The sequence below is a fragment of the Aplidium turbinatum genome, chromosome 4, assembly GCF_918807975.1.
Source record: "Aplidium turbinatum chromosome 4, kaAplTurb1.1, whole genome shotgun sequence".
Taxonomy (NCBI): Eukaryota; Metazoa; Chordata; class Ascidiacea; order Aplousobranchia; family Polyclinidae; genus Aplidium; species Aplidium turbinatum.
Window position 1 is genome coordinate 45,423,250 of NC_137475.1, and position 26,744 is coordinate 45,449,993.

The window sequence follows — 26,744 nt, forward strand, 5'->3', positions numbered from 1 at the left end:
TTTCAGGAAATAGCCTATTCGCGGAACATATTTTGAGAGGATCGGCAGGACAGCTTCATCAATTGGTTATTGAAGGTATGGTGGAAGGAAAGAAGTGCAGGGGAAGAAGGAGACGAACACGGGGAGATGACGTAAAACAGTGGACTGATTTGTCAAGCATCGGAGAAACAAAAAGAGTAGCGGAAGAACGTGACTTGTGGAAGAAAATGACAGCCAACCTTCGGATCGGAGACGGCACGTGATGATGACGATGTAAACAACCTAAGGCTACTCTAATAAAAAAAACAAAAAAACAGTAAAAATGCCGACAATGCAGCAGCGGATCTGGAAAAAGTTGGAAAAAACCAGAGTTTTAAAAAATCAAAAATTTATACGACATATGGACAATGCAAAACGTTACGTCCAAAAAAGCAAAGCACAATATGGGTGTTGGGGGCTTGCCCCTGAAAATGTTTACAAATATAATCTTGTTTTAGTCACTTTTTAGGCATTTTCAACGTGATAATGCTTTTTTTTTTATCATAGTGCACATTCTGTGTGTAACAATATGTTGCTGTGTGCGTAACCAAATTTGTCAAATTAAAACTGAATTTGAGTAGAAGGTTTAGTTAAAAATCTAATCAGCCTACAATTTCAAAAAAAAAAATTTTATTCATGACCATAAAAAGGATTTCAGTAATTTATTTCTTGAAATTTTTATATCTTTATAGATGTTATACTAGTGTTATAGACCTTTTATAGCAGATTTTTTCTTTTTTACATAGCCAAAAAACTTTAAGAAGTCTAAAATCAGGGGGCTCCTAAACAGCCGTGTGCCCCCGGCCGGTGGGCACGGGAGCAATTAACGCGGCCCTGAGACCATGCTCTTTTTTCACATTTTTAACGGTTAATTTTCAAATTTGGTTGGCTTTTGGATGTGTCCCCCACACTCTTGATAACGCACCACGGCCGACCAACATAGCGATTAACTAATCGACCAACTAATTTTCTTCCAACCCTGAATTGTTTATAAAAATAAACCATTAACACTAATTTTAAATCTAATTATAGGTGTATTTTAGGTGAATTCCAGTAAATGCAACAAGCTCGCCTATCCAAGGCCTAGATTAGTAGTGTCTAGTCTAGGGCGTTTTGTATATTGAGTTCGACAGTTCGTATTACCTTACCTCGTGAATTGATATTTTTTCTGTTTCGTTTTGTGGAAAATTTCACTAGCCTATATTGAAGCTTATGGTAGTGATGGTAGTGTAAAAGGGGCGGCTGTTTGTGCAAATATTCAAGGCGGCAGATGGTGCTGCTATGCCACTGTGTAGATCAGTGATTCTTAACCTTTTTCAGCAGGGGGGCCAAACTCAAAACTTGAATTTTGTGAAGGGTCGCAACAAAAGTAATGCATTTTAATGTGAAACTTAATGTGCTTTGACATAACAAGTTTCCCATAACGAGGGGAATATTGGAAGATACGGTAGGCCTACTCAAAAGCTGGTCAAATGATGGTTCGTCAATTGGTTGTGATATTTGGATTTAATTGCAACCATATAGGTAAAAAGTGGGTCAAATGTGCTTCAAGACTAGAACAACATTCACAAAATATATATGACCTAGCCCTTTCTGTTGCACCGTGAATGGAACACAAGTGAGAAATTTCTCGCAAATGTTAAAGTTTGGTGTAACTCCCCTGACAAACACAGCCAATTGCTCTGTATCCATAGTGTGTAGAAACGTTATTAGGCTAAGGCTTTTTTGCAAGAACGTAAGTTATGTGACAACCATGTATTCTCGCCATTTGGGGAGTTCTTCTAGAACAAATAATAATTTTTGCTGCACCAATGAGAACCGCAAGAAGAATGGTTGAGGACCGTGGTAGGGAATCACTGGTACAGACCATACTGGATTATTTTTCGAGTTAATTGCAAAGGCTCACCTGGTGTAGGATCGGCACTGAGTGGTTGGAATTCTGTTTGTGAGCAAAAAGATAATTTTTATGTTTTTCTGCTTCGCTTGAGCGACAACAACATCCTGCAAACAAAAATTAAATAATTACTTGCCTGAAAGGTTTCTACAATAGCCTGCACTGCTAATATCATGGATAATAATGAAATACATTGATTACGAAAGAAATTGTGTGACTAAATTTGTTTGTAAACAACCTCAAATACTAATTATGTAGAATAATTCTAGGAATATGATGATGATCAACAGGATGATCAGAAGCAATACAATTGAAGGGAGTAAATGTTTTTTATGACTGTACCAACATGTCTGAAAAATCAACTGACTTCTCTACTTTTGTTACCGATATGTTCAACAGAAACTTTAACTTAAAAATTAGCAACAATCTTCTTCTTCGTCGTATGATTCTTTGGGGCCGAGGGTCCACTTTTTACTATCACAAATTCACGATGTTCCCAGACTACACTGGAAGGCTACTTGAGAGCAGCCCGTCTTTGGTTGTATCATCCAAGACGATTATACCTTCCACTCCGTCAAGCGAAAATATTAAAGATGGTACAGTCATTGATGATGTGATCTGCGGTCTGTTCCTCGGCACCACATTCACATGAGGAGGAAGAAGCCATTCCTCATTGGTGCATGGTTGAGCGAAAAAGTCGGACGCTCGTGCAAAAGCGGTTGAGGCGCACCCACGCCTGTCTTTGTAGTGTTAAGCCGATGGGGCGTGTGTCGGCGGCGGGGATAAACAAATGAAGTCTGATACTACTTATTTGTCATGCTGCCTAAATTGTAGTCTGATTTTGCCACAAAAAATTGTTTAGTAGACATGGCGATCTGTACTACTGGCCTTCCCAACGTGGCAACAGCCAAATAATGTGGGGGCCTATTAAATTTTGGCAACTACCAGGTATTAGGCGCAAAAAAGGCGCCTTTGCATGAATTAATACTAACAAACAAATACTTCTGGATTAGAAAACGAATTTTTTAACATACTGAGTTTTTTGAAAGTTGGGTCACTCTTGATTTCGTGTACCTTGATTCTGTTGATATCTTGATTTTCATGGTATTCTTCGTGATGCGTCAATTTATCGAAAGACAATTTATCAAAACGATAGTTAATCGAACGACAGTTTATCGAAAGAGAGTTTATCTAACGACAATTCATCGAAACGACAGTTCATCGACCGACTGTTTATCGAAACGACAGTTTATCAAACGACGAAGCACACATGCAATGAAATACTCAGGGATTAGGAGTTAGGGGCTAGGGGTTAGAGGTTAGAGGGTAGGAGTTAAGGACTAGGGGTTAAGGGTTAGGGGCTGGGGATTAAGGTTAGGGGTTAGGGTTAGAGTTAGGTGTGAGGGGTTAGGGGTTAGGGTTAGGGGTTAGGGTTTAGGGGTTAGTGTTAGGGGTTAGGGTTAAGGGTTAGGTTTACAATTAACTGTTGTTCGATAATTTGTTGTTCGGTGAATAGTCGTTTCGATAAACTGTCGTTTCGATAAACAGTCGTTCGATCAATAGTCGTTCGATAAACTGTCGTTCGATAAACTGTCGTAGTACCGGTATCCCATTTACGGTCGGTGTCCTTTTAAAAGGACATCGTTTTGAATGCATCAGTATTGCATCATCTTATTTTGAATGAATCATTTTGGACTTGCTAATAGTTGTTTAGGGTCTGTTTTGAAAGGTGTTGATAAATATTTGCGAACAACGTACTTTTTCTGAATTTTGTAAAAGTTTGAAAATTGTTGACAAATGAGAAGAGCCGGATGAAGTGAAGTGAGGACGAACATGCATGTTTTATTGCCTATTAGTAATAGATATGAATTATGTCTCTTCATAGTTTGACACTCAATAATATTGTGCTTCCTACTACACTCTAATTTGTGTAAGGTTTTGCTTCTTTTGTTTGTTTATTTTGCTTTACATTTATTGTTGCCTTTTAAAAGGACACCAGCACACATGGCCACATTTTTTTGGCTGTTTGTAACACTGTCAAAGAAAATTGAACATTGTGTAAAAGCAGCACATTGTGCCTATGGAAGACTTAACCATCGTGCTTTCAACAACCATGCTATATCTATCCGCACAAAAATTATGGTCCTCCGGGCAGTCGTTCTATCCACCTTTCTCTATGCTTGTGAAACCTGGACATTATACCGCTGTGACATCAAACGTCTTGAAAATGTTCAGCAGAGGAAACTGGGTGAAATGCTAGGCACTCGTTGGGAAGATTGTCTCACCAAAGATGCAATCCTTGATCGCTCTAGATTGTCCAGTTCAGAAGCTACCATATTGTAACACTGCCTTCGCTAGACAGGACATGTCATGAAAAGGGACAACGAGGAGGGACAACTTGAGACAGGAATAAGCCTCCTCCCAGAAGACCAAAAATGAGATACAAAGATCAGCTGAAAGTCTCTCTCAATCATGCAAATATTGATCTGGATTCATGGGAAAAACTTGCTAGTGACAGATCACTCTGGAGAAAAATATCTAAGGAAGGCACGGAAATTTTCGAAACAAAAAGGATACAAAGAGCCCAAGAAAAACGAACACCAGAAAAGCTAAAACTACCACGTCTCTCCTTCCAGTGCCGGTGTTAGGGTATTTCGGGCCCTGTGCGGAATATGCTTTGCGGGCCCCAATGACAATGATCCAATTCAGTAGGGTACGTAGGTATTTTGAAAGCGGAGGGGTTGGGTGGTTTGACGGTCGGCGGGTGAAGCTTGACGGCAGACGACACCCATCGGCGGGAGGTCTGGGAGGGGGTCCCCCAGAAATTTTTTAAAAATTACTTTGAATTTGCAACATTCTGAGAGCATGTTCAACAAAAATTTGGGTATGAATATTACTGTAAAATGATGCTGTCCGGTGGCATAGCAAAAGGATAAGATCATGCTTTCTTTGGCATTTTTCGGAAATAAAGCCAAGTCTCGAAATAGGTTGAAATAGGTTGCATCCAGGCTCAACATAGAGGCATAGGCTTGAGTCTGGGTGCAACCCATTTCGTACCCCGATTTCGTACCCTGACATCGGAGTAACAAAATCAAGTTTTGACGTATTTCGTCCCCTGAAAAGATCGAGAAAAATTTTGAAATGTTTGCGGCAACTCCAATCAGCGACTTCGGCTCTGTTGTTATTTTTCTCAATCTTTTCAGGGTACGAAATGTTCAGGGGACGAAATAGGTTGCACCCGTCGAGTCTCTATGTTTTCTTGTTGCTAATTCCTTTGTTGAATTCACTTGTTAAATTTTTCCATTGGAAATGACAACTTCACTGAATTTTCCGAGTAAATTGCGGTCCCCTAATTTGCGGGCCCTGTGCGATCGCACGGTTTGCACACCCTAAAGACCGGCACTGCTCCCTCCATACAATCCATACCCTCCATGCAATGTGACTTTTGCCCACGTCTTTTCCATCGTAGACTGGCCTCCAAAGCCATATATGACATCACCATCCAAAGCCAAATTTGGTTTGATGACGAACCAATGCTCGGACACGAGCTGGAGCCGACGACTGTCAGTGGCGTATAGCTATGGTTTGTAACGCCCGTGGCGGACCATGATTTTGCACCCCTGAACGCGTGAAGTAGGAACCAGCAAATAGAATTCGAGCCAAATCCGTTTCAAAAAGATTTTTACTATGCTTTTTTGTTTACGTTTAAAAATGTTCTGCCGCCACAAGCTTCCGACCGTAGGGGGGACTGCCTACTGGGGGGGCACCCTTCCACTAGCTACGCCGATGGTTACCGTGAATATAATATGTTCATAGAATAACTTTGAAACGTCCTTCAAGAAAGATCTGACAAATTTCTACCGAAACAAACACCTGCTTATGTTAAGGTATCGCGAGATTTATATTTGACCATGCGGCCGGTGTCCTTTTAAAAGGCAAACAAAACAATGCATCAAAAATCAAAAATCATCAAATTTTTTTAAACTAATTAAAAATTTATGACAATACAACTTTGTGACTGAAATGTTTCTTAAAAAGAGCAATGGGAACTTGTGGCGCCTTTTAATGGGTTAACATGTAGTTATTGTCCTGCTTTCTTGCCACTTAATTAATAATATTACATCTTAATTACGTTTTGGTACTGTATTTACAATTTTTAGGCTAAAAAACATTACTTGACCAATGAAAATTGCTGATTATATGTTGTAACACTTATCTCAGTTGGTAAATTGAATTTTCGTATAGGCCCCCACATTATTTGGCTGTTGCCACGTTGGGAAGGCCAGTAGTATAAATCACCATGGTAGTAGACCATTAACCCTTGGACATTGTGTTCTCTGTCCTTCTCTTAGTTAGTACGGCATGATCACCACTCCGTGATTATGGCAGCATGATCACTACCGCGCGATTATCCTGTTGTTTTAGACTGGATGCACAAACTTCATGCTCATTGTCTTTTTCAATGTTTTTATGAGAGAATTAGATCATCTGCTTTATGGGAAAATTCTTGCCGTATAAGCATCGACTTGCGTACGTAAGTTGTTGCTTGTTCTCTCTGGAACTGATTGGGTCCTGCTGACAACATCCATCTACCGTAGGACTCTAGGTCAAAGCAGACTGTACTGAAAGTTGAATTAGGTTAACTTGAGAATTGGAAGAAACCAGATTTTATCAAGGCCTTGCGGTGAATCTACTCTCCTTGCTTATAATCTTTTATCGGTTAATTTTGATTGAATTTGCTAATGAAATAACCTAATACGGTACTAAGAATGTCAGTAAAAGATCCTTGAAAATCGTTTTAAAGCTTCACTAGAAAGAAAACAAAGTAAGAGCAAGGGATATTTAAGTGGTTAGATTGCAGGTAAACATTCCACATTTTGAAGTGAAGTTAAGCATGAGTTAAGTTACTGCACTTGGATCCTGTCATGGTTCTTTCTATCGCTTTCCCGGAAAGAGACTTTGGAAAGATTGATGACGTAGTTTATTGGGACATTAAACGTAAAATAGTCAAATAAATGATCGAATAGTTTTATTTGTGAGATGATAAACGGAAGCCTTTAAGGATTTTAACGAATAGTTCAGCACTTTCAACAGATAATTATTTGAGTTGCACAGTAGATGATTGCGTTGTGGAGTTGTAGCCCATATCATTGTACAGTAATCAGAGTATATTGAATAGGTGAAGAAGTGATTGCTGTTCACAGTTACTGCACTGAGGAGACCGGAAGGTCGAAACGGTGTGCACTGTCTGCAGTTGAGTTTCAAGAAGCATTGGAAGCAACATTTTCATTATTTTTTGTAGCCTAGTAATAACGCTTGCTGTTTGATGTCAATTTGCATTGTGACATGATCTTGACACATTATTTTGCAACACATAATCTAGTCTCTAAATATTATAAACACTTGCAGTAGGTCACCCAATGCTAAGATCTTAAGAGCCAAACGTAATTTTCGAGCTCAGAGCCTTGACTCTTACTACTTGTAGCTGGTTTTGTATGTACATGGATTAGACATTTGAATTTTTGTAATGATTCGCAAGTGAAACAGAAGTGTTTTGTTTGTTGTTCGAGTTATTGTACAAAATACACGTAAAAACTTACATACGAGTTATTAATTATGGAGATAAGCATACATTTGATGCTCAAAAACTAAACTCATATTTTTGAATTTTTTAGATAAAAAAAATGGCCCTAATAATTACACACAAGCTATTGTATACCTGCAAAATATTACAAGTAATTTATTCAATTATGTGAAACTAAAATTTACAACTGATTGTACAGTTAGTTTGAATTTCCTCTAATACGCAATTAACCAATAATCATAGAGAAATTCTCTATGGTTCAACAAAGCAAACTCTCTACCAAAGCTTTATCATAACCAATCATCCTATTCGTTAGCTTTCATGTGCACAGGAAACTGACCAATAGGCTATACTGCGCTTACTAACGATAGCAATTGTGATAACAAATGACTAACGATGCCAAAACGGATATGGATTAGGGCACATTAAAGAATTGAAGCATTTAACCCTCTGTCTACCGTGGGATCCAATGGACCCCAAAACAAATTTCGCTCTGCGATTTCTCAGGAGATATAGCAGATGCGATATTAGAGCAGGAGTTACATGGCTTTAATTACATTTTCATTAGGAATTTCAACGATGACTTTTTTAGATGTATTTTTGGACGTAGAATCCAAAAATCGAGTGCTTACAAGCCGAAAACTGGACATTTTTGAGATATTTGCATTTTGTGGGCTAGAAAGAGAATGGCGTCATTGCTTGGGAGCTCAGGAGAAATTCGGCTGCATTTCAATACATTGTTGAAGTTTCTACCGGGGTCAAATCAAGCACTGGAATTCTTGAAAAGGAATGCATCTTCTGCAGCAAGAAAGGAAGAATCAAAGCAGGGCGTGGACTTAGCGCTCACTTTGAACAGTTGATAACAGTTTCTACTGAATCATTTCAAAGAACGATAAAACGATATGCACAGATATGCAATGACGAGGACTTCATGGATCAGTAGACCTGATTGCCAAGGAAGCAAAATATCATAAATTCTGTCACAGGCGCTTCTACAAAAAGACCTTAATACTGAAGCAGGGTCAGTATCATAGGAGAAGAGCCAATGCATTTTCTAAGCTTGTTAATTACAAGTTAGAAGTTCTAAAGAAGAGCAAGAGAGACGCTCACAAACATATCAAAAAAGTATCTTGAATTTCTCTCTGAAGAAGGAACCGCAAATCTAAGTTTCAAAGCACAATTTCTGTGTGAAAAACTGAAAAGGTATTTTAGGTCCAATATTAAAACAGATAAACAAAGCAGAAAGAAAGGAATATTTATTACTGCCCACAAATACTACTCAAAGCAGGACATCATCAAAGCTGCTGCCATGATTCTCAGAAATAAGATTAAAACGTCTCAGGTAAAGCAGTTAAAGCCACCTATAACAGCGGATCTGTTGAATGATGGTGAAATACAACCACCTGAAGACCTTGTGCAGTTCTACCAATATATGTATGGTGGCCAAGATACCATGACCGAGCGCTGTGAAAGAAATGCATTGTCATCCGCTGAAGACGATGTTTACAAAGCTACATATGGGAGAATCAAATCTGCAAAGCATCTGCTGTTAGGGATGACTCTGAAGTCGTTGACGGGCTCCAAAAAAGTCATTGAACTTCTTAACCATTTTGGATACTGCGTAGGCTACACTTTGTGTGAGGAGTATGAAACAGAAATTGCCCTACAGGCTTTGGAGAAGAAAAAAGCTTCTCCAGAAGGAATAATTGGAGAAAAAGGTTTAGCAACTGCGATTGCTTGGGACAATTATGATGAGAATGAAGATACGCTTTCAGGCAGTGGCACCCTCCATGATAGGCACAAGGAATATGCTTCCAAAATATGACAACAGAGTTAGATGGATCAAAGGAACAAGGCCCATCACAGAGTGATAGTAGCAATTCTGGTTTGTCTTGGATTAGAAAAAGGAGTCTTGAAATCCCTCACATTGAGCTGGAGCCTGTAACAAAAAAGCCAAAGATAGTTTCTACCAATTTCAAAACTTTCGATATGCCTTCTCCTGAAAACTTACAAAATGTGACAAAAGGGGATGTGATTTGGTCAATCGCCTTTGCCGACTGTAAAGACACGCCTATGTGGTCAGGATGGAATGCTCAACTTACAAAAGAAACCCTGCCACGCCAGACAGTTGCATATATAAGTAGCGGATGAATGTAGTAGCGGATGAATGCAAGGAACAATACATGAATGTTACGTATGACCTTGGTATTGCAAACCCTGCTGCCCAAATCCAGAATATTTTGGCTCCGAGATTTGATAGGTTATTCATCCACTATGGACTGTTCCACATCATGTTCAGGTACTTTGGTTGCTTGGGCGACCTGATAGAGGATTCTGGAGGTCCATACATCCTTACTCAATCGGAAGTACTAGCTCCTGGGTCAATTAGCGGCTTCCTATCAGGAAAGCATTACAACAGGTGTAAGCGATTGCGTGTTTTACTTGCCACTGCGTTCAGGAAAAAACATGTGGAGTCGTTCTTAGAGCAGATGAAGGACAATGTGAATATACATGTTATCATCACAGCAATGCTTCGAAACAGTATACATATTGAAGATGTAGAGAAATCAGATGCCTTTAAAGGTCTTATGAATGATTATGAGAAGTTCTGTGACGATACACGGAACGGGAACCATGGCGGTACAGCCCAGTTCTGGTTTCTTTAAATCAATCTTGTACAGCAATTTTTACTTATAAACAGAGCTGTAAAGACGAATAATATTGAGCTCTACACTTATGCTCTGAAAACAATAATCCCTGTGTTTTTTGCATGCAACAAGCCCAACTATTCCAGACACATGCTACTGTACTTCCTGAAACTGTTGAACATGGACTACACACACCCTGGCATACGTGATCAGCTGGAGAAAGGAGCCTTCTCTATGAGGTTGTCTGGATATTCCTTCTCCAGATTACCTGTTGGTCAAGCAGTGGAGATGACTGTGAATGTGGATGCTGCATCCAGGATGACTGGCATAAGTGCGTTCACCCAGAGTTTTCCTGCCCAACAAAGATGGAATGTCAAGAGGTATGTAAGGACTAAGGAGTCAAGTGATAAATTATGCGATGGAGAAGGCTGGTATGAAACATTATGAAACTGTTTACCAGGAATCAAAACCCTACAGAATAAAAAGAGACCATGCTGATTTCATGAAGATTGGTGAAACTATCGATTCGACCATGAATCCATTTCAACATGTTAAACAAAGCAATTACTTGATCAAGCTATCGTCTGGAAAACCAGCTCCAGATGAGATCAGAAATGATCTCTTGAACACAATTAGCAAAGGTTCTGAATGGCAACAGGAGTTCCTTGATAAAATAAAAGAAGATCCAGCTTGAATTGAAAAGCCCATCAAGAGAAGGAAAGTTAGAAATTTCGCTAGCAATGCAGCAAAGGTTTTCGTCACCACAAAAGATAAGAAAGTGGTAGAGCTGAAATGTTCCACAGACATGTTTGGCAGACTTCTTTACTTGTCCTGCCATAAAAAGCTTGACTTAAGAAAAGTCCTGTCTCACCCACTGTCAGTAGTTCCCCTTAGTCTATGCAATGTAGAAGGAAGTATGACCACAACCAACAAGTCCAAATTGGCTAATCATCTTGAGTCACTTGCGACGGCAGCTAATGAACCATTGAATACGGGAAGCGATGTGAGTATTTTTGATGGCATGTTCTTGATCAGAATGATTACGAACCTTCCTTCTACTAATGGTGGAATTGCCAAAGCTCTCTTAACTATGATTTGTAAAGTTACTAGCGAAGAAGTGCACTTTGTATGTGACGATTATACTCAGAACACAATCAAAGATTTGGCTCATGAAATTCGGGGGGACACCGACACTGTCATCAGCACTACTGGTCCTAGCCAAAAAAGACCTAAAGACTTTTCAAAGTGCCTATCCTCATCACAGTTCAAAGATTCTTTCCTTGCTTTCTTGTTTTATGAGTGGCAGTCAAATGCCTATGCTAAAGTAATCGACAACAAGAAAGTAATTGTGGCAAAGGGAAAAAAGTGCTATGAATTTAGTGTGCACAGTAACAATTTTGTAATAAGACAGGACTGCTGTTTATATGACTGCGAACACAATGAAGCGGACACAAGGATGGTGCATCACATCTTTCAGCTCTACAAAAGTAGTAACAATCCTCTGCGAGTGAATGTGCGTTGTAATGACACAGATGTAATGATCATCATTCTCTTGCATTATTGCAGCGATGTGGACCTGCAAACAGAAGTTTTATTGGAAATGGGTCATGCCTACAACAATACTCGGCGTATTGTTAACATCAGAAGCATGATGGAGGAGCTCAGTGAAATTAATGGCTTATTCTGTACAGCTGTGCCAGGATACCATGCCATCACGGGTGTGATTACAATTCCTGTTTCTTTGGCAAAGGGAAAACTAGACCAAGTGCTCTTAATTGCATTAAAGTACCCTCAATTAATTCAAGCAGATTTAGGCAGTTCCATCAGTGTTAGCTCTGCCACGGAAGCTGCTCTCGAAGAGTTTAAATGTGCAACATACAGGAAAAGGAAACTTTGTGACGTCAATGAAGCCCGCAGAGTAATATTTGAAACAAAGTTTACGCCAATACATGGTAAGCAGCCTCTGCAAAAAGTAAAAGGTTTGGAACCTAAAACAATGTCTCCTTGCAGGGCAGTGTTTACCCAGCACATTAAGCGAGCAAATTTTATTGCAAGGATGTGGAAACTTGCAAATAAATTCAAGCCTGTGACAGAGTCACCTTTAGACCATGGGTGGAAAGACGATAATAGCGGCAAGATAGTGCCAAATTGGTTTGAAGGCTCTCAGCTGTCAGATTCTCTGGAAGTAGACCAATATAACAATGACAGTGACTACGAGGATTCGAATTTATCTGACGATTCAGATGACAGTGAAAGTCAGAATGATCATTTTAACATTATCTAACTAAATCTTGTATTTCAGATTGTATTTTCTTACAGTTTCATATTGAAAAACACAAAAACTGTTACAGTTACTCAAAAACCATGACAGATAACCTTTTGTCTTGGCAGAATTTGACCAATTTCACTTTTTGAACTAAGAAGCTGTCTTAATTCTATGTCAAATTAGTAAAGGAAAATATCAGAAAATAAAAAACGGAAGTAGCCCACAAACATTAAAAATTGCAAATATCTCAAAAATGTCCAGTTTTCGGCGTGTAAGCACTCGATTTTTGGATTCTACGCCCAAAAATACATCTAAAAAGTTCTTCCTTAAATTTCCTAATGAAAATGTAATTAAACTCGTATAACTCCTGGACTATATTGATATACCTTGACTTTTCACAGCTTTGCTTGATCTTTAGGACAATATAATAATTATTTATCTCAAACAAACGTTAGTAGCATAAAAAAAAATAACAGCATCTTGTACCGTGGGGTCCAATGGACCCCAAGCCTGCTGCATTCGAAGTAATAATAATAATAATAATAATAATCATGCTTTTATTTGCGCCCATTGCGATAACATACAGTACACTGCGATCACAGATGCGATACAACAGACGACAGGAAGCAGCGAAGTGACATATAGTCTTCGAGTCAACTGCTCCCCTTAATCTTGTATTAAAACAGCACTAAAAGGGGAGTCGACACCATTGACACAATGGTTAGGAAATACATTTCCAAAAGAATCACGAGAAGATTGCCGGTAGCTCTATTTTACAATATGATCGATGTCACTGCTGTCAATGCTTTTGTGATATGGCATCAATTGCAAGGCGAAAATAGCAGCACAACATTCACCATGAAAGAGAAGAAAATTTTAGATCCAACTAGGAAAAGAGCTTGTTGGATTACCAGCTTCGACTGGTAATCCAACAAGACATCTAAATCCGAAACAAAATAAAAGAAACAGCTGTTGAGTGTTGAAGATCAAGCGCCAAAATCAAAGAAGGCTAGATGCTATCTTTGCGAAAGACACAAACACCAAAAATGCGGACAATTCTGTACTATTTGCAAACTCAACGTTTGCCAAGAACATTCGCAAATCATTTGATCATAATGAATGCGATAATATATAAACTCACAATATTTCTTGTGAACTAATATGTAGGCCTAATATGCTAATTCTCTCAGTAGTTTCATCATTGCTCAAGAATAGACCAATTCCGTAACAATTTGGTTTGTGCATGGGCTACTGTATGACTTGTTTGTAAAATTTCGAGTATTTTTCGTTTTTCTACAGTGTTTATAAGTTATGACATTTGTAGTCTGTTACGTCCTTTCCTATTGAGCTTTAATGTCATCATCGGAGCTGATTTTTTTTTGTCCAAAACAAGTCCTTTGAAGTTTGGGGTCCAATGGACCCCAACGGTAAAACTTGTAATTTTTTTTTTCGGTAGACAGAGGGTTAAATCTTTTGTATCTGAATAAGACATTCCAGTAATCAGTGAAGCATGCTATTCACTTGTACAACTGTTGTGTCAAAGGTCAACAGCGTAAATCCCTAAGTATCGTTCTTCTTAACGCGGAAGAAGAAACCTTGAAAATGTCACTTCTATTTGTTTCATGATTTCATCTTTTATTCTTCACTTACTTGTAACTCTAGGTCTTTAGCGTCAATGTCAGTGATCACAAATATAGAAGATCCATGTCTGCTATTCTCCACTGCAAGCAAGATTCCTCTTAGAGCAAGCTCAGCTGCATCCCCTCCACCGTGGGCGTACAAACTGAAAAAAGAGAGCAGGTTTTCAGAAGAAAAAAAATTTTCAGATTAAATATCAAAGCATTGAAAAAAGTTAATGTTGAAACGAAGGTATTGCGCCACTGACGATTAAAGCATTTTCAATCAAAAATCTCACAAAATGAAGATGAAATGGGCAATAAAACGGAGTCGAGCAGACCAAACATTTCAAGGTGCTGTTCGTGGTGAGCACTGCACAGTGCACAAGCATGTAGCTGTGAAATTGAGAATGGAAGTAATTATACAGTTTAACCCTATCTAAATACGAGCTGTTTTCGTACGCGGAAAGTACGTTACGGGCTATCTTAGCTCCGTGCTAATTAATCGCTAATAACGGGAGCAATGAAAATCACAGAGCCAAAATATTTTACAAGATAATAGCCATGTGTATTGTGGGTATAGAAATTAAATTTTTACCAAACAAGTTTATTGAAATAAAGTGTTTGAGATGAAAAGACATCAGAAAGTCGATGTCTATTCTACTTTCCCAAAAATAGCTTCAAAATTGAAATTTTTGAATTATAACATAAAGTAATGATAAACTGCGGTGGGATGGCGCAACGGATAAGGCATTGGCTTTCCAATTATGCAATCCTGGTTCGACTCCCGGCTTCAGCTGGTTGTTGAAAAACACCGCTCACCTCTACCCAGGGTGTAATAAATTGGGTGGGCGTAGTTGCTGAAGTAAAGGCGGCCGAGAGAAAGGAACTGGCCACCCTACTCTCCTTAGTGCCGAAGGCTTAGTATAATGAGAACCTTATCTTCTCATTCCCCAAAGCTCAGTACCTGAGTATGGGATCTTTACCTTAATGATAAACTAAACAAAAAATTACCTTTGCTCATAAATATAAGGCATTTTTGGGCGTTTGTACATTTCAAAGTAATTGCACCAACATTCATATTGCACTTACATTAAATTATATATATTGTATCTAGCATCGCAAGAAAATGTCCAGCGACCTGAGACGAAATGCTTATTGTGAAGGGCAGGAAGGTAGAAAAGTGACTAGTTTAGGTTTAGAAAATTCGCAAAGAACAAAAACTAAAAGTCAAAAAATTTCACATTTCTAGCATATTTCCTTCTGAGAAATATTTCACTACTTTAGTAGGGCGTCCTCATAAAACCCCGTGTCGCTACAGATAGAGTTAAATTAAATCATCATCATTAAGATTATGAACTGTATACAAAATAAAGCGTGATTGCAATACAACCATTAAGATTTTGTTTGTGAACTTTTGCTGATACTCCACTTCCTACGATATCAGCCTTGTTTCTCAAGCAACAAACAGTTCACTAGCCTCATTATTTTAAAATGGGGCAGAACTGCTTGTTGTGCAACAATGCTTATACTAATGATACACGAGACAGTCAACCGCTTCAAGTGGACAGTTTGCTGGGTTGGTTCACAGAAACAAAAAGGTTTTATTAGACCGCTTCCTAAGATGCTAATATTATGTGTTTCTATGCCTCTGCAGCATTTTTGCAGCCGCTGTTGGTACGTACTCGGCTAATAATGATGTACCACATTTGGATCATCTCTCAAGGTTGCTTAACCCTTAGAAGGTTGGGCTCCTGGAGTCTTGTTCAGTTTGGGGAGGGGGGCTGTCTATTCTTTTTATGCTTTAGGAGTGATATCTCTGTTATTTTTAAAGACACCGTTTCAAAATTTGGGATTCTCTTTGTAAAATTATTCACGCTGAGCATATCCAAAAATTAATACTATGTGAATTTTAGAACTGCTCATATACGTTGAAATGTTGAGGTGACGTATGACTGTAGTTGTAGCGTGAGTTTACACATTATTTTTTGGTAGAGTAATGAAGAATATGCATTGCAATGTTGTGATTAAAATTTTTTTTACATAATTTTACATACAGCCAATTCCCTTCACGCTGTGAAGCAGTTAGGAGGGCCAAATTAATTACTTTCATCCAGCTGGTGAGAAATTTTTGAACAATAGAATATGAAATATTTCAGAATATTTCAGAGGATGTGCTGAGAAATGCTTTATATCTCTCAATTTATAACCTTCATTCGCTCAAAATTTCAGCTCAATAGAGATGAATAAAAGTTAGGAAAAGTCAAGAAATCTCGTAGTCGCAGCCTCAGTGGTTTTAGAGATACAACTGTTGATGCAAAAAAGTTGAATTGACAGCCCCCCCAACCTTCAAAGGGTTGAGGTGACTTTCAAATTTAGGAAGCTAGTATTGTAAGTCTCCCTATCCTTTTCTAAAACTTCCTTCAACGCTCAACTTTTGAAGCTTATTTGTTTTTCTTTTTAAAGGTTTAAAAATAGTTCTTTGCAAACACCAAACAGTATCAACACCAAAAGATCTCAACCATCCGGACGGCATTAACAAAAAAACTGAAGTGATTGAAAGTAAATAGTGAAACAATACTGGCTCTACCTTTGAGAAGACGCCTTGCGGAGGTAAAGCGCTAACGAATTAGGTAACGCGTACGCAGAAACAATTAAGTAAATGAGCCTCAGGAACAACATTTTATGTTGTACATCATTATGGGCCATGCCTGAATAAGGCGTCGGCTACCGTAATTTTTGAAAACGATTGATCATCCATTGTTCTTATTAAATTTACAAAATCCTGGTTTGTCCATGTTAAAAGATTGTTGAAAAATTCTAAACGTGGACGCCCCCTGTATCTCTGACCAGGAAGCCGCCCCATCATTACCGAGTGCTCAATTCCGTGCTTACAATAGACGTGCCCGATGAATGTCATTTGCCTTTTTATAACAGTTCTAATGCGGACGCCAGGCGTACAGCCCTACGCCCAGAGCGTTCCCACACTTCTTCGTTAGTGATCTTATCCATCCATTTAATTCCCATCATTCTCCGAATGAACCAAATTTCAGAACTGTTGATCTTCTTTTCTAACTGCAGGCATATAGTCCTGGATTCACAGCCATATAGCAGAACCGACCAAACGTTCACCAGCTACACCTGTAAAATTCTTATTCTAGTGTTCAGAATGGTAGGCTACATGAATGTGAAAAAACAACTCGATCGGTTAACAGATAAGTTGTGTCAAGAGGGCAGGTGCCCAAAATTGTTTGTAATGGCTGCTTGGAGGAAGGAGACGTCGGATAACTCGAGGTTGTTAAAATTGCTCGACATGGTGCAATTGCTGACTACAAACGCTCAATTGTGGTGAAAGTTTCTGGCACAGTTAAAAATATCAATGTTGGTTTTGCCGTCATTCTTTTTTAAACCCGAACAGCAGTTGCAGTTACTTGGTACTGCAGTGCTCGCTGCCACAACGTCAAAATGCTCTGTGGCCGGATGTTTGCCTCCTACATCATTGGACATTCCTTCTATTCTTGCTAGTATCCAACCTGCTGAGCTTCGTCCCAAGAAGCCACAATGTCTCTCGGCGAAGACACCTCTCATTAGCAACCAAACCAACTTCTCCACACCAAAGTCTCTGCTCCTTCAAAGAAGCCTCTCGTAGATCGAAATCAAGACACTCATTGGGCCAGCCACGCAACTTCTGTTGATGAAGATGACAAACCAAACATCTCCGTGGCTAACTAGACTGACCATTCCATTGGAAATCTGAATGAAAGTGAAATACCAACAAACTCCATTCTTTTGTCTCGACGCAGACACCAGAACCATAGATGTATCCTTCCAAGAGAGGCGTGGGTGCTCCTCAACCTCTTTTCTTAGGGTTGTTGGACTTTTCCGTTTACCCATGTAGTGTCCTTTTAGTGCTGTCCGGAAAAATTGTAAACTTTCGGCAGCAGTGGCCGAGTGGTTAGCGCGTTGGGCTCGCAGTCGAGAGCCTGCATGTTCGACTCCAGCCACCCGCACTTGCTGTTGTTTCTCTGGGCAAGAAACTTTACGATAATTGCTTCTACCCAGTGATTGATTTCGAGTAATGGGTAGTACCAAATTTAAGTCATAAGCAAAGTAGACAACCGGAAACAGACATTGCCGTCGGCTGCAGGGTGGGTCAGGTGTACGTCGGAAGGCGTACTCCGATGCATAGCGCTCAAGTCCGCTTTCCCGCAATGCAGGATAAAGATACGGTATGAAAAACAAAACAAACAAACAAAACCTGGAGTGACAAAGGATAGACACTCTGCCTTAGAAACTCAAACAAAGAATGGTTGATCCATTTTTTCCTCAAGCGCAATTTTTTCTTTGAAGTAGTATGAGCCAGGACATTGAGTACCGCTTCACAATCACGAGGAAGGTCGGTGCTGTATTTCTTGACACCGTATTCCACCAAGGTTTCACTCTCACCTGCAGCTGCATCCCAGCAGGTGCATGGTCCGCATCATCATAGAGTTCCTTCACAACAAAAGTTTTAATCTCACCACCAGGGGGGTAGCCAGAAAAAACTTCGGGGGAGAGCCAGAAAATCTTGAAAAAAATTGCATTCTGAGATTACTTTAAGCTAAAATCAATAGCAATACTCTATCAAACGATAGTCACTGAGGATAAAAAGTTTATTAGCTGTAAGTTACAAAAAACTGTAAGAATAAGTAGAGTAGGCCGGTAATGATTAGTTCAATGGTAGAATTCCCTTTGCCTATAAATACAACATGGTGCATAACCTACTTACATAATTATGTTTTGTTAATATTAGATCTGAGGTGTAGCTTACACCATACGTAGAAGCAAACATTCGAGATTACAGTAAGCTACTGGCAAACAAAACGTTAAAAAACAAAATTGCTTATCACTGCAACGCACAAACCTGGTTAAAGAAAGGCATCTTCTTTAACTTTTCTGCAGCTTTTTAATAGCTTGCAAGTCTGTTAGTCGATTGCATATACAAAAATATTTCGGGAGGAAAGGGGGCCATTGTCCCCTATCTGACTGCGCCTATGCTCAACACTGAAACAAACTAACCAGGTTACAACCCTTAAAAAATGGCAAATCCCTCAAGGATTTGTCCTGGGCTCCCTTCTGTTCAACATCTACACTTAAGTCACACGATATTTGCAAAGTATACGCTTACGCCGAGGATTTCTCAATTCTGCACATGTCGAAATATTGGGAATCATTAGAAGGAATTTTAAACCAGGACATGTCAACACTTTTGGCGTACTTGCAGAAGTAGAGATTGAAGCTCAACGACACCAAAACAGTGACGACAGTTTTCAATTTAAACAAACGGGAAGCGAAGCGTGAGTTTAAGGTCAACACAGATGGAAAAATCCTGCCCTTCTGCCCAAAACATACGTATCTAGCTGGACAGGTCGCTCACGTACGTTAACATTTTTAGTCACTACAAAGATGTCGACACTGCATTGGTCATAATTTTCATCATACACATCTTTATTAAGCCGACTAGCTGGCTCTGGCTGGGGTGCCATTTTGACACCATTATGCTAGCCTACGTTCCAAAATTCCGCTAGAACTAGAATTCCGCTTAAATGTGTACAAATAGAAGATGGCACTATCTACGACAAGGGTGAGAAACCTACGGCTCGCAGACCGGACCCGGCTCGCGTGCTGCTTTTTTGCAGCCAACTCCAACATTCAAAAGGGAAGTGAAATTCGCTTAGTCTCATCTAGGGTGGCTCGTTTTTGAACTTTTTTTTTAAACTCTCTCGGGGTAGTGGGGACATGGTGCCAATGAGGGAGAAAACAATCATGACAAAATTTGAGATTCGTAACAAATTGTCTTCAGCCTCCTCATGGGGCCCAAAAATCGAAAAATGGGGCCAAAAACGCAATTTTTTTCAAAAATATTTTTAGTTTGGGTAGATACAATATTGTTTAGATATATCTAATTAGCCTAAGACAAAAATTGGAGTCATTTGAACTATTTTTTCAGCTTCCTCACAGCTTTTGGAAATTTTCATTTTGCTGAAAATTTTGCATTTGTGTTTGTGGTCACATAACTACATACTTCGTCAGATGACGTAAATTCAAATAGAAGACGTCACCTTTTCCTACCAAATTAACCCAATTTCATTAAAAAATGACGCAACAGCTCAGGGCAGGTCTATAAAGAGAAATACAATGACGTTTTATAGCTGGCAAAATATCTAACTTAATTATGTATCATGTAACCACCCACAAAAATGCGAAATTTTCAGCAAAATGGAAATTTTCAGAAGCTGTGAGGAAGCTGAAGGAATAGTTCAAATGACTCCAATTTTTTTTCTAAGGCTAATTAGATATATCTAAACAATATTGTATCGACCCAAACTAAAAATATTTTTGAAAAAAAATGCGTTTTTGACCCCATTTTTCGATTTTTTGGGCCCCATGAGGAGGCTGAAGACAATTTTTTACGAATCTCAAATTTTGTCATGAGCGTTTTCTCACTCATTGGCACCATTTCCCCACTACCCCGAGAGAATTAAAAAAAAAGTTCAAAAACGAGCCACCCTATGAATAAGCATCGTGACTCGCCTCTGCATTATTACTAGCCTACTTCATTTGGCCCGCGCATGTAAAAAGGTTGCCAAGCCCTAATCTACGATCGACTGCGGTAAGAAAGAGGCAACTACAAACCATAACATCAACTGCGCCATCTATCATGTGCCAAATAACGTGCATGGTTGGCGTGAATTGGATGAGCAATCACTGCAATGACTCTTCGACTTTTTCCCAAATACCCAAGCCCGAGTTACCGCTACTGTTTCAATAAAAAAGCAAAGCTTTCAACCTTTAGACTGGCAAAAATGTTACTTTTTCTGGTCCTGTCAAATTTACCACAATTACTAATAGGATACTCCGCAGCTTTAATCCTCACAGAGCTTTATTGGTTAGTTCACTTTATTGTACCACAGATATTAAAACTTAGTACCGTCAATGGTTTAGCAAACCTTTTTACTGTGATCTTAATTCTTGATCATGAAAACATTCATTGTATCACTATAAAGAATGAATTACATACCGAGAAATGGCCTTCTTGAAGATGTCTGGGTTGTTCGTGGTTGTTAGTGGTCCGACGGTCGGGTCGTTGAAAGGAACAAGAACAAAGTCCTGGGGCTCATCAAGCGAACCTTGACGCTCGTTGATGATTTGCTGGAAATGGAAAATTGCAGAAGTTAAAAAATTGAAAGCATCATTGAAATTCATCTGCACATTATAAACATAATACACATTATCACCATCATCATCAACCACTTTTGATTATAAAGGCCATGAATTAATCCTCATTTCAAGGGTGAAGCCTGTCTGTCCATCGAGAGCAAATTTTTCTTCTCTACATCTCGCAATTAACTTATTAATGCATCGTTACACTTGACAAATACAACATTCTGCAGCTTGGTGAATAAGTGCAGAAGGCATTTCATTATTTTGCTATGCAATATATTCTAAGCATGCTATCAAATGCAATATCATTTCAAAATCCGTAAAAAAGATAATTTCTTTAAAACTTTGTACTGTATGTATGTTTGTATCATAGCCAATGCGGTCTTTGATGAACTAGATGCTCAGTTCGTTTTTTTTTTCATCTTTCTCTTTGTCGTGCAGTGTCCCAAAGTGTTTTTGGTTGGCTGATTAATTTATTTTGTTGAAAATTACAGAAGAATGTTATTCGTTGTCTGCCATGGCATGTCTTCCGAGAAGATGACTGATTAAACAGATATTTTTAAATTATATTTTTTTGATGATGTCACCAAGAAATTTGAGTTGCCGTAATGTTGTTCAAAACTGTAGTTTCCTTATCTTGATGTACACGGTTTAAAACTTCTGCATGTGTGAGTTCCGGAGCATTGTTCTGTACATAAGTCTGGGTAATTTTGGCCTGCCGAGTCAGAAAATGGCATTTTTCAAAAAAATTGGCTCTAGTTTTTGAGACTTCAATATTGTTCAATAATTTTGAACTAGAGAATTTGTTTGTATAGACTAGAGGATGAGCGCTGTTCTCGTGGGCAAAACATCAGTGGAAAAAATTTGCTGCTTTGTAAAAGCTTTTAAAATATAGTTTAATATTATTTGTAGTCCCGGTAGCAACTTTCCAAAAGGTACCATTAAAAAATCCCCTTTGAGCAACAAAGGAAAACGTAAAGTCTAGCTGAACTAAGTCATTGGTTTGCCATCGGCTGCTTTGGCGCAGAGGGTTAGGGCGGTGGTAGTCATTACATTGACGTAGGTTTGATTCCCACCACTGCTATTACTCTTTTTTCTTCTATAATTACCAAACAAAGTTGAAAGGGGATTTTTAATGGTACCTTTTGGAAAGTTGCGTCCCGGTAGCCTTTTAATATAATTTCTAATTGATTAAAATTTACAGGAATATCAACTTCTTTTGATAATTAAATGGCCCATCCAAGGATTTGAAAACACTCTGAGGGTTAGTGGTACATATGCCTACCATGATTTCAAATCTACTTGAAAGTCTGCTTTATTTTTTTTATTTGTGAATTGCCGGTATGATAGAGTTTAGTAAAGCTCAAATTTTTATTTTTATGCATTTAAATTGGAAACATGGCCATGTGATTTTAGATCCTTAAACGTAGCCACGTGTTGCTGGTATGGGTAGGAAAGTTTGGACACGTGCGGGAAAAGGATGATAAAATATTTTCAGTTTATTGTAAATTAGCAATCATTACTAATTGCTGCATATTGATTAGTTTTACGTTTAAGTTTGTAAAAACTTGAAATAAACCGTGTGGTACACATATTGTGTACTACCAACCAATAGGAGGAAAAATGAAACTATGCATCAAATTGGATTCTGTCTGCTCTGTTGAATACTGTAACCTCAAGTTTTCAAAATTATTTACAAACATTACCGTTGGAAAATTTTGTTAGATCACAAAATTGTTTGTAGCCTCACTTAAAATAGTCTTAATAATCAGGATGTCACAATGTTACATTGTCTACTTGTGCCTAAAAATGTGTTCTACTGTGCCTCACATTTCTACATCTGTCCAAAGTTGGGAAGTGACAACTTGATTCTGAAATCCAGGATAATCTAAACTCTAAAGCAATGAAAAAAACACTTCATTGTTAAAGAAGCACACCCAAGTTTTTGCATTCCACCTTAGATCCCGGGATGCCTTACATTAACCAGTGTTGTACGCGTCAATGACACAAATTGACGGCGTCAGCATCAGCGCAAATTGCCTAAAAACTTTACGGCGTAAAGTACTGCGTCCGCTCTTAAAGAAATTGACAGCGTCAGCGCTAATTTCTAGCGCTATTTTAACCAGGGTCTCACAAAACGGAAGTATTTCAACCAAGTTTAGGTTAACAATAGCTATAAAGAAAGAGCAGGTTTTATGTTTTGACACTGTATTGTAATTAGCTGCTTTAGCTTATTAGTTATTTCCTTTTAGAAACACAACCATTTCAAAACGTTTGTCTGACAATCTGCTGCGTTTGGGACGCATAATGTCCTTTCCAAATGAAAACATGCGTTCCACAGCAGAGCTGAATGGTACTGGTGTGTTGTATTTCAAAAAACAGTCTTGAAAACGCTTTCTCGGAAAGGTATCACTGTTCCAATTCCAAGCGTGCTGTGATGGCTTAGCATATATAAATCTTTTAACGAGGTCCACTGCACCAACATCGCTCTTTTCAGGGGCATATAGAACTCTTAAAATAGTATCTTCAACCTCCGCGATGACATTCATTGATATTTCACTTTCTCTCTCTGATCCCTCGTTCTCGATACTGCTCACGATATGACCCTTTGGCAAACTTCTTCCGCTTGTATTCCAGGTAGCCATTCCAACCAACGCGAAAGTGGGTTATTCGGATGAGTCGCGCTGGCCAGAAAACACTGTGAAACTCTCATTGTGAAACGATATTTTCCATGAAAACAAAAAATGACGCATAGCGCATGACGCTTAAAATCGGCAAAATAATTGACGGCGTTATCACTTCCGTCAACTAAAAAGTAAACTGACGGCGCTAGCCTCAGCGTCAACAAAAAGTTGACGCCGTCAAATGATGCCTTCAAATTGACGGCGTCAACGTACAACACTGACATTAACTAAACATTTCCTTTTCTGGAATGGAAGCAAACTGGCACACAGTAGCCTACCAGTCTCACATACTTAAGTGTCAAAATAGGTCGGTCCCTTACATACAAATTCCATATCAAAAAAGTAAGAGCTACTGTAAGGTGGTTGCTCGAGATAATATTTACGGAAACTCAGATTGGGGTGCCCTTCCAGCTATACTACTGTCGACTACTGTCAAATAAGAAGTGGAAGGTATAGTGGCGCTTCCGAACAACACTGCACTTGTGAAAACTGCCCAAAATGCAACGGTCCGAATCAGTCCACAGATCATCTCATACTGGAGTGCCCAGTAACTAAGCTTCAAGGAGGATACCTCACAACCTACCAACGTAACAACGTCCTTATGGATTGTCTGAATGAAAACTGCTTGGACTTACAATGTCACACGAAACAACAACTTATGGAAATATAAAAATCATCAAAATTGAAAGTATTGGCTAGAAAAATAATTTGGTGAAAGAAATGTGATCCAGGTTGTGGTGACGAACAAAGGAATTGTGTAAGGACAATCAAAAAGCTGAAGCGTCGAGGAAGCGGGAAGTCATGGAGAGTTTAATGATCTTGCACCTTAGCTCAAATGAACATTGAACATATTTGCCAACTTATACCAAAAAAACATTTTCCATCCCACTTCTGGACTATTGGACTGTTGCCTTGTGCACGGTGTGGCAAAGGAGGGTGAGCAAAACCTAAAAAAGCTTACGACACAGTTGATTTTGCATTTTCCAACACTCCATGTGCGCTTACGTTTGCTCTATCTTTTGCAGCTTCTATTTCTCCCCCCATGCTTCCCGTATCATCTATGACGAAAGCTAGTGTTGTTCCTGACCCTAAGTCCAAGAATGCGCTAAACTTAAATTCTCCGATTGCGTTGCGGAGCCTGTAACATATAAGAATTACTTTTGTAATTGCTGTACATTTTAGTATCATTTAGTTTAAGCTCATTCCAGCTGTCAAGATTTTATTAGTTGGTAAAGCTTTGGTAGAGAGTTTGCTTTGTTTAACCAATATACAAACAAAACAAAGTAACTTCAGCTGGTTTAACATGTTTTATTACAAAAAGAAATAACATAATTAAAAAATCAACTTAGACGTTTTGGACATGTACGACGTACGAGTGTCCTCATCAGGAATTACTCAAATCTGTAATATACAAAAAATGAAAATTATAAGCCAAACCTGACCATGCACTATAACTGTAACGACACTCCGGACTGAAAAGCACGTACTCAACAAATGATACAAGAATGATTACGAGTAAATTACACGGCGAGAAACAGATCACATGAGGTGTAAAATACAGGCATGATTCTAAAGTAATTTTAAATTGGTCGACCGAGACATTGCCAGTAGCCTACACGTTACACAAGAGCCGGTGTGCTCTTTAATTGTACTTTTGGTTGTAAAGTTTGGGTTTAAGTGCTCCCCGGCTTACGAAGTCCGGAGCGTCGTTACAGTTACATTGTTACTTTGTTACCCGCTATAGTTACTTTGTCTTATTTGTTTATTTTATTATTTGTGATAAAAATTCTCTGAAAATCTTTCGTCTTCAATTGCAGATGCATCATCATCAACTTTATTTTGTAAAAACGTACAATAGAAACATGATTGAATTATATGAATATAGAACTTACCCGCACCGATGGCACAGAAAAAAAGCTTAAAATAAAAATAGTAAAAAGTATAATTTCTAGTTTTTTTATGACTTTTACCTTTCCAACTCGGCACTAACAAGGCCCTGGACGTTTGCTATCAGTGCTTCTCCCTGCAAGCATCTTCGATTCAGCCAATCAGTTGAGTGAGAGGCGTAATCACCGATTCCCAGATAAAGCAGCAACCCAAACTTTTCCCTGGCAAGTTCATAGCTGTTAGCTCTGGCATAAGTGTAAATGTTGTCACGAAGCACAATCCTGTCCGATTCCTCGATGGAAGGTCCATCAGGACCAGGATCCGAATAATAAATCTGCAAAATTGCTTCTTTGAAATCTCTAGGAGTTGCAGCATTCCCATAAAATTCCCTGAACAATTCAATCGGGGAAAGCGGGTTGATGCGATTTGGGTCCAGCTGTGTGTTGTTTATTCTTGGGTTGTCAGCAAAGTATGTCGCCCCGAACCGTACTATGACTCTGGTCAGCAGCCTCCGATAACTTTCGCAATCAGTTCCTGATTGATCAGGAGGAATCAATCTCCCGAGACATGTTATGGTTGCTATGGCAAGAAGCACATAAACCATCGCTTCACCTCTCCACCACATTGTAGGTTTCCTATATATCTGTTTGCTCCAAAATACTTCAAGTTTAAATAAAGATTTAACTCATGCTATCCTAAGTGTCTGAAAGATAATAAACATACATTATACTAAAGATATTAAATAGGTTGGGATGGAATGGAACTTTTTTCTTCATCAGAATATCAAGATCTGACCACCCCAAATATCAAACCTTTTGTTCTTAAAAGTGTAAAAGCTTACCTTTACATAACTAGGCTACAGTCTGATCCCGTTGTTCTAATTCCTTATAGCCTACTCATGGTCACCTGGAGATGCGGCCTGATTTGTCACATTTTGCAGATTT

The 26,744-nt window shown here is 38.8% G+C and overlaps 1 protein-coding gene across 1 annotated transcript in view; it reads right to left on the minus strand.

Annotated features, from left to right (window-relative positions):
- Positions 1–26,425, minus strand: part of LOC145769236 (inter-alpha-trypsin inhibitor heavy chain H3-like) — a 115,038-nt gene extending 88,613 nt beyond the window's left edge. The window contains exons 1-5 of the mRNA XM_082580818.1: positions 25,884–26,425; positions 24,919–25,051; positions 21,087–21,217; positions 14,061–14,193; positions 1,925–2,019 (exon numbers count right to left, since the gene is read on the minus strand). Of these exons, the coding sequence (XP_082436944.1) occupies positions 1,925–2,019; positions 14,061–14,193; positions 21,087–21,217; positions 24,919–25,051; positions 25,884–26,425 (1,034 nt within the window). The remainder of the gene's footprint in view (positions 1–1,924; positions 2,020–14,060; positions 14,194–21,086; positions 21,218–24,918; positions 25,052–25,883) is intronic.
- Between the last annotated feature and the right edge of the window lie 319 nt (positions 26,426–26,744).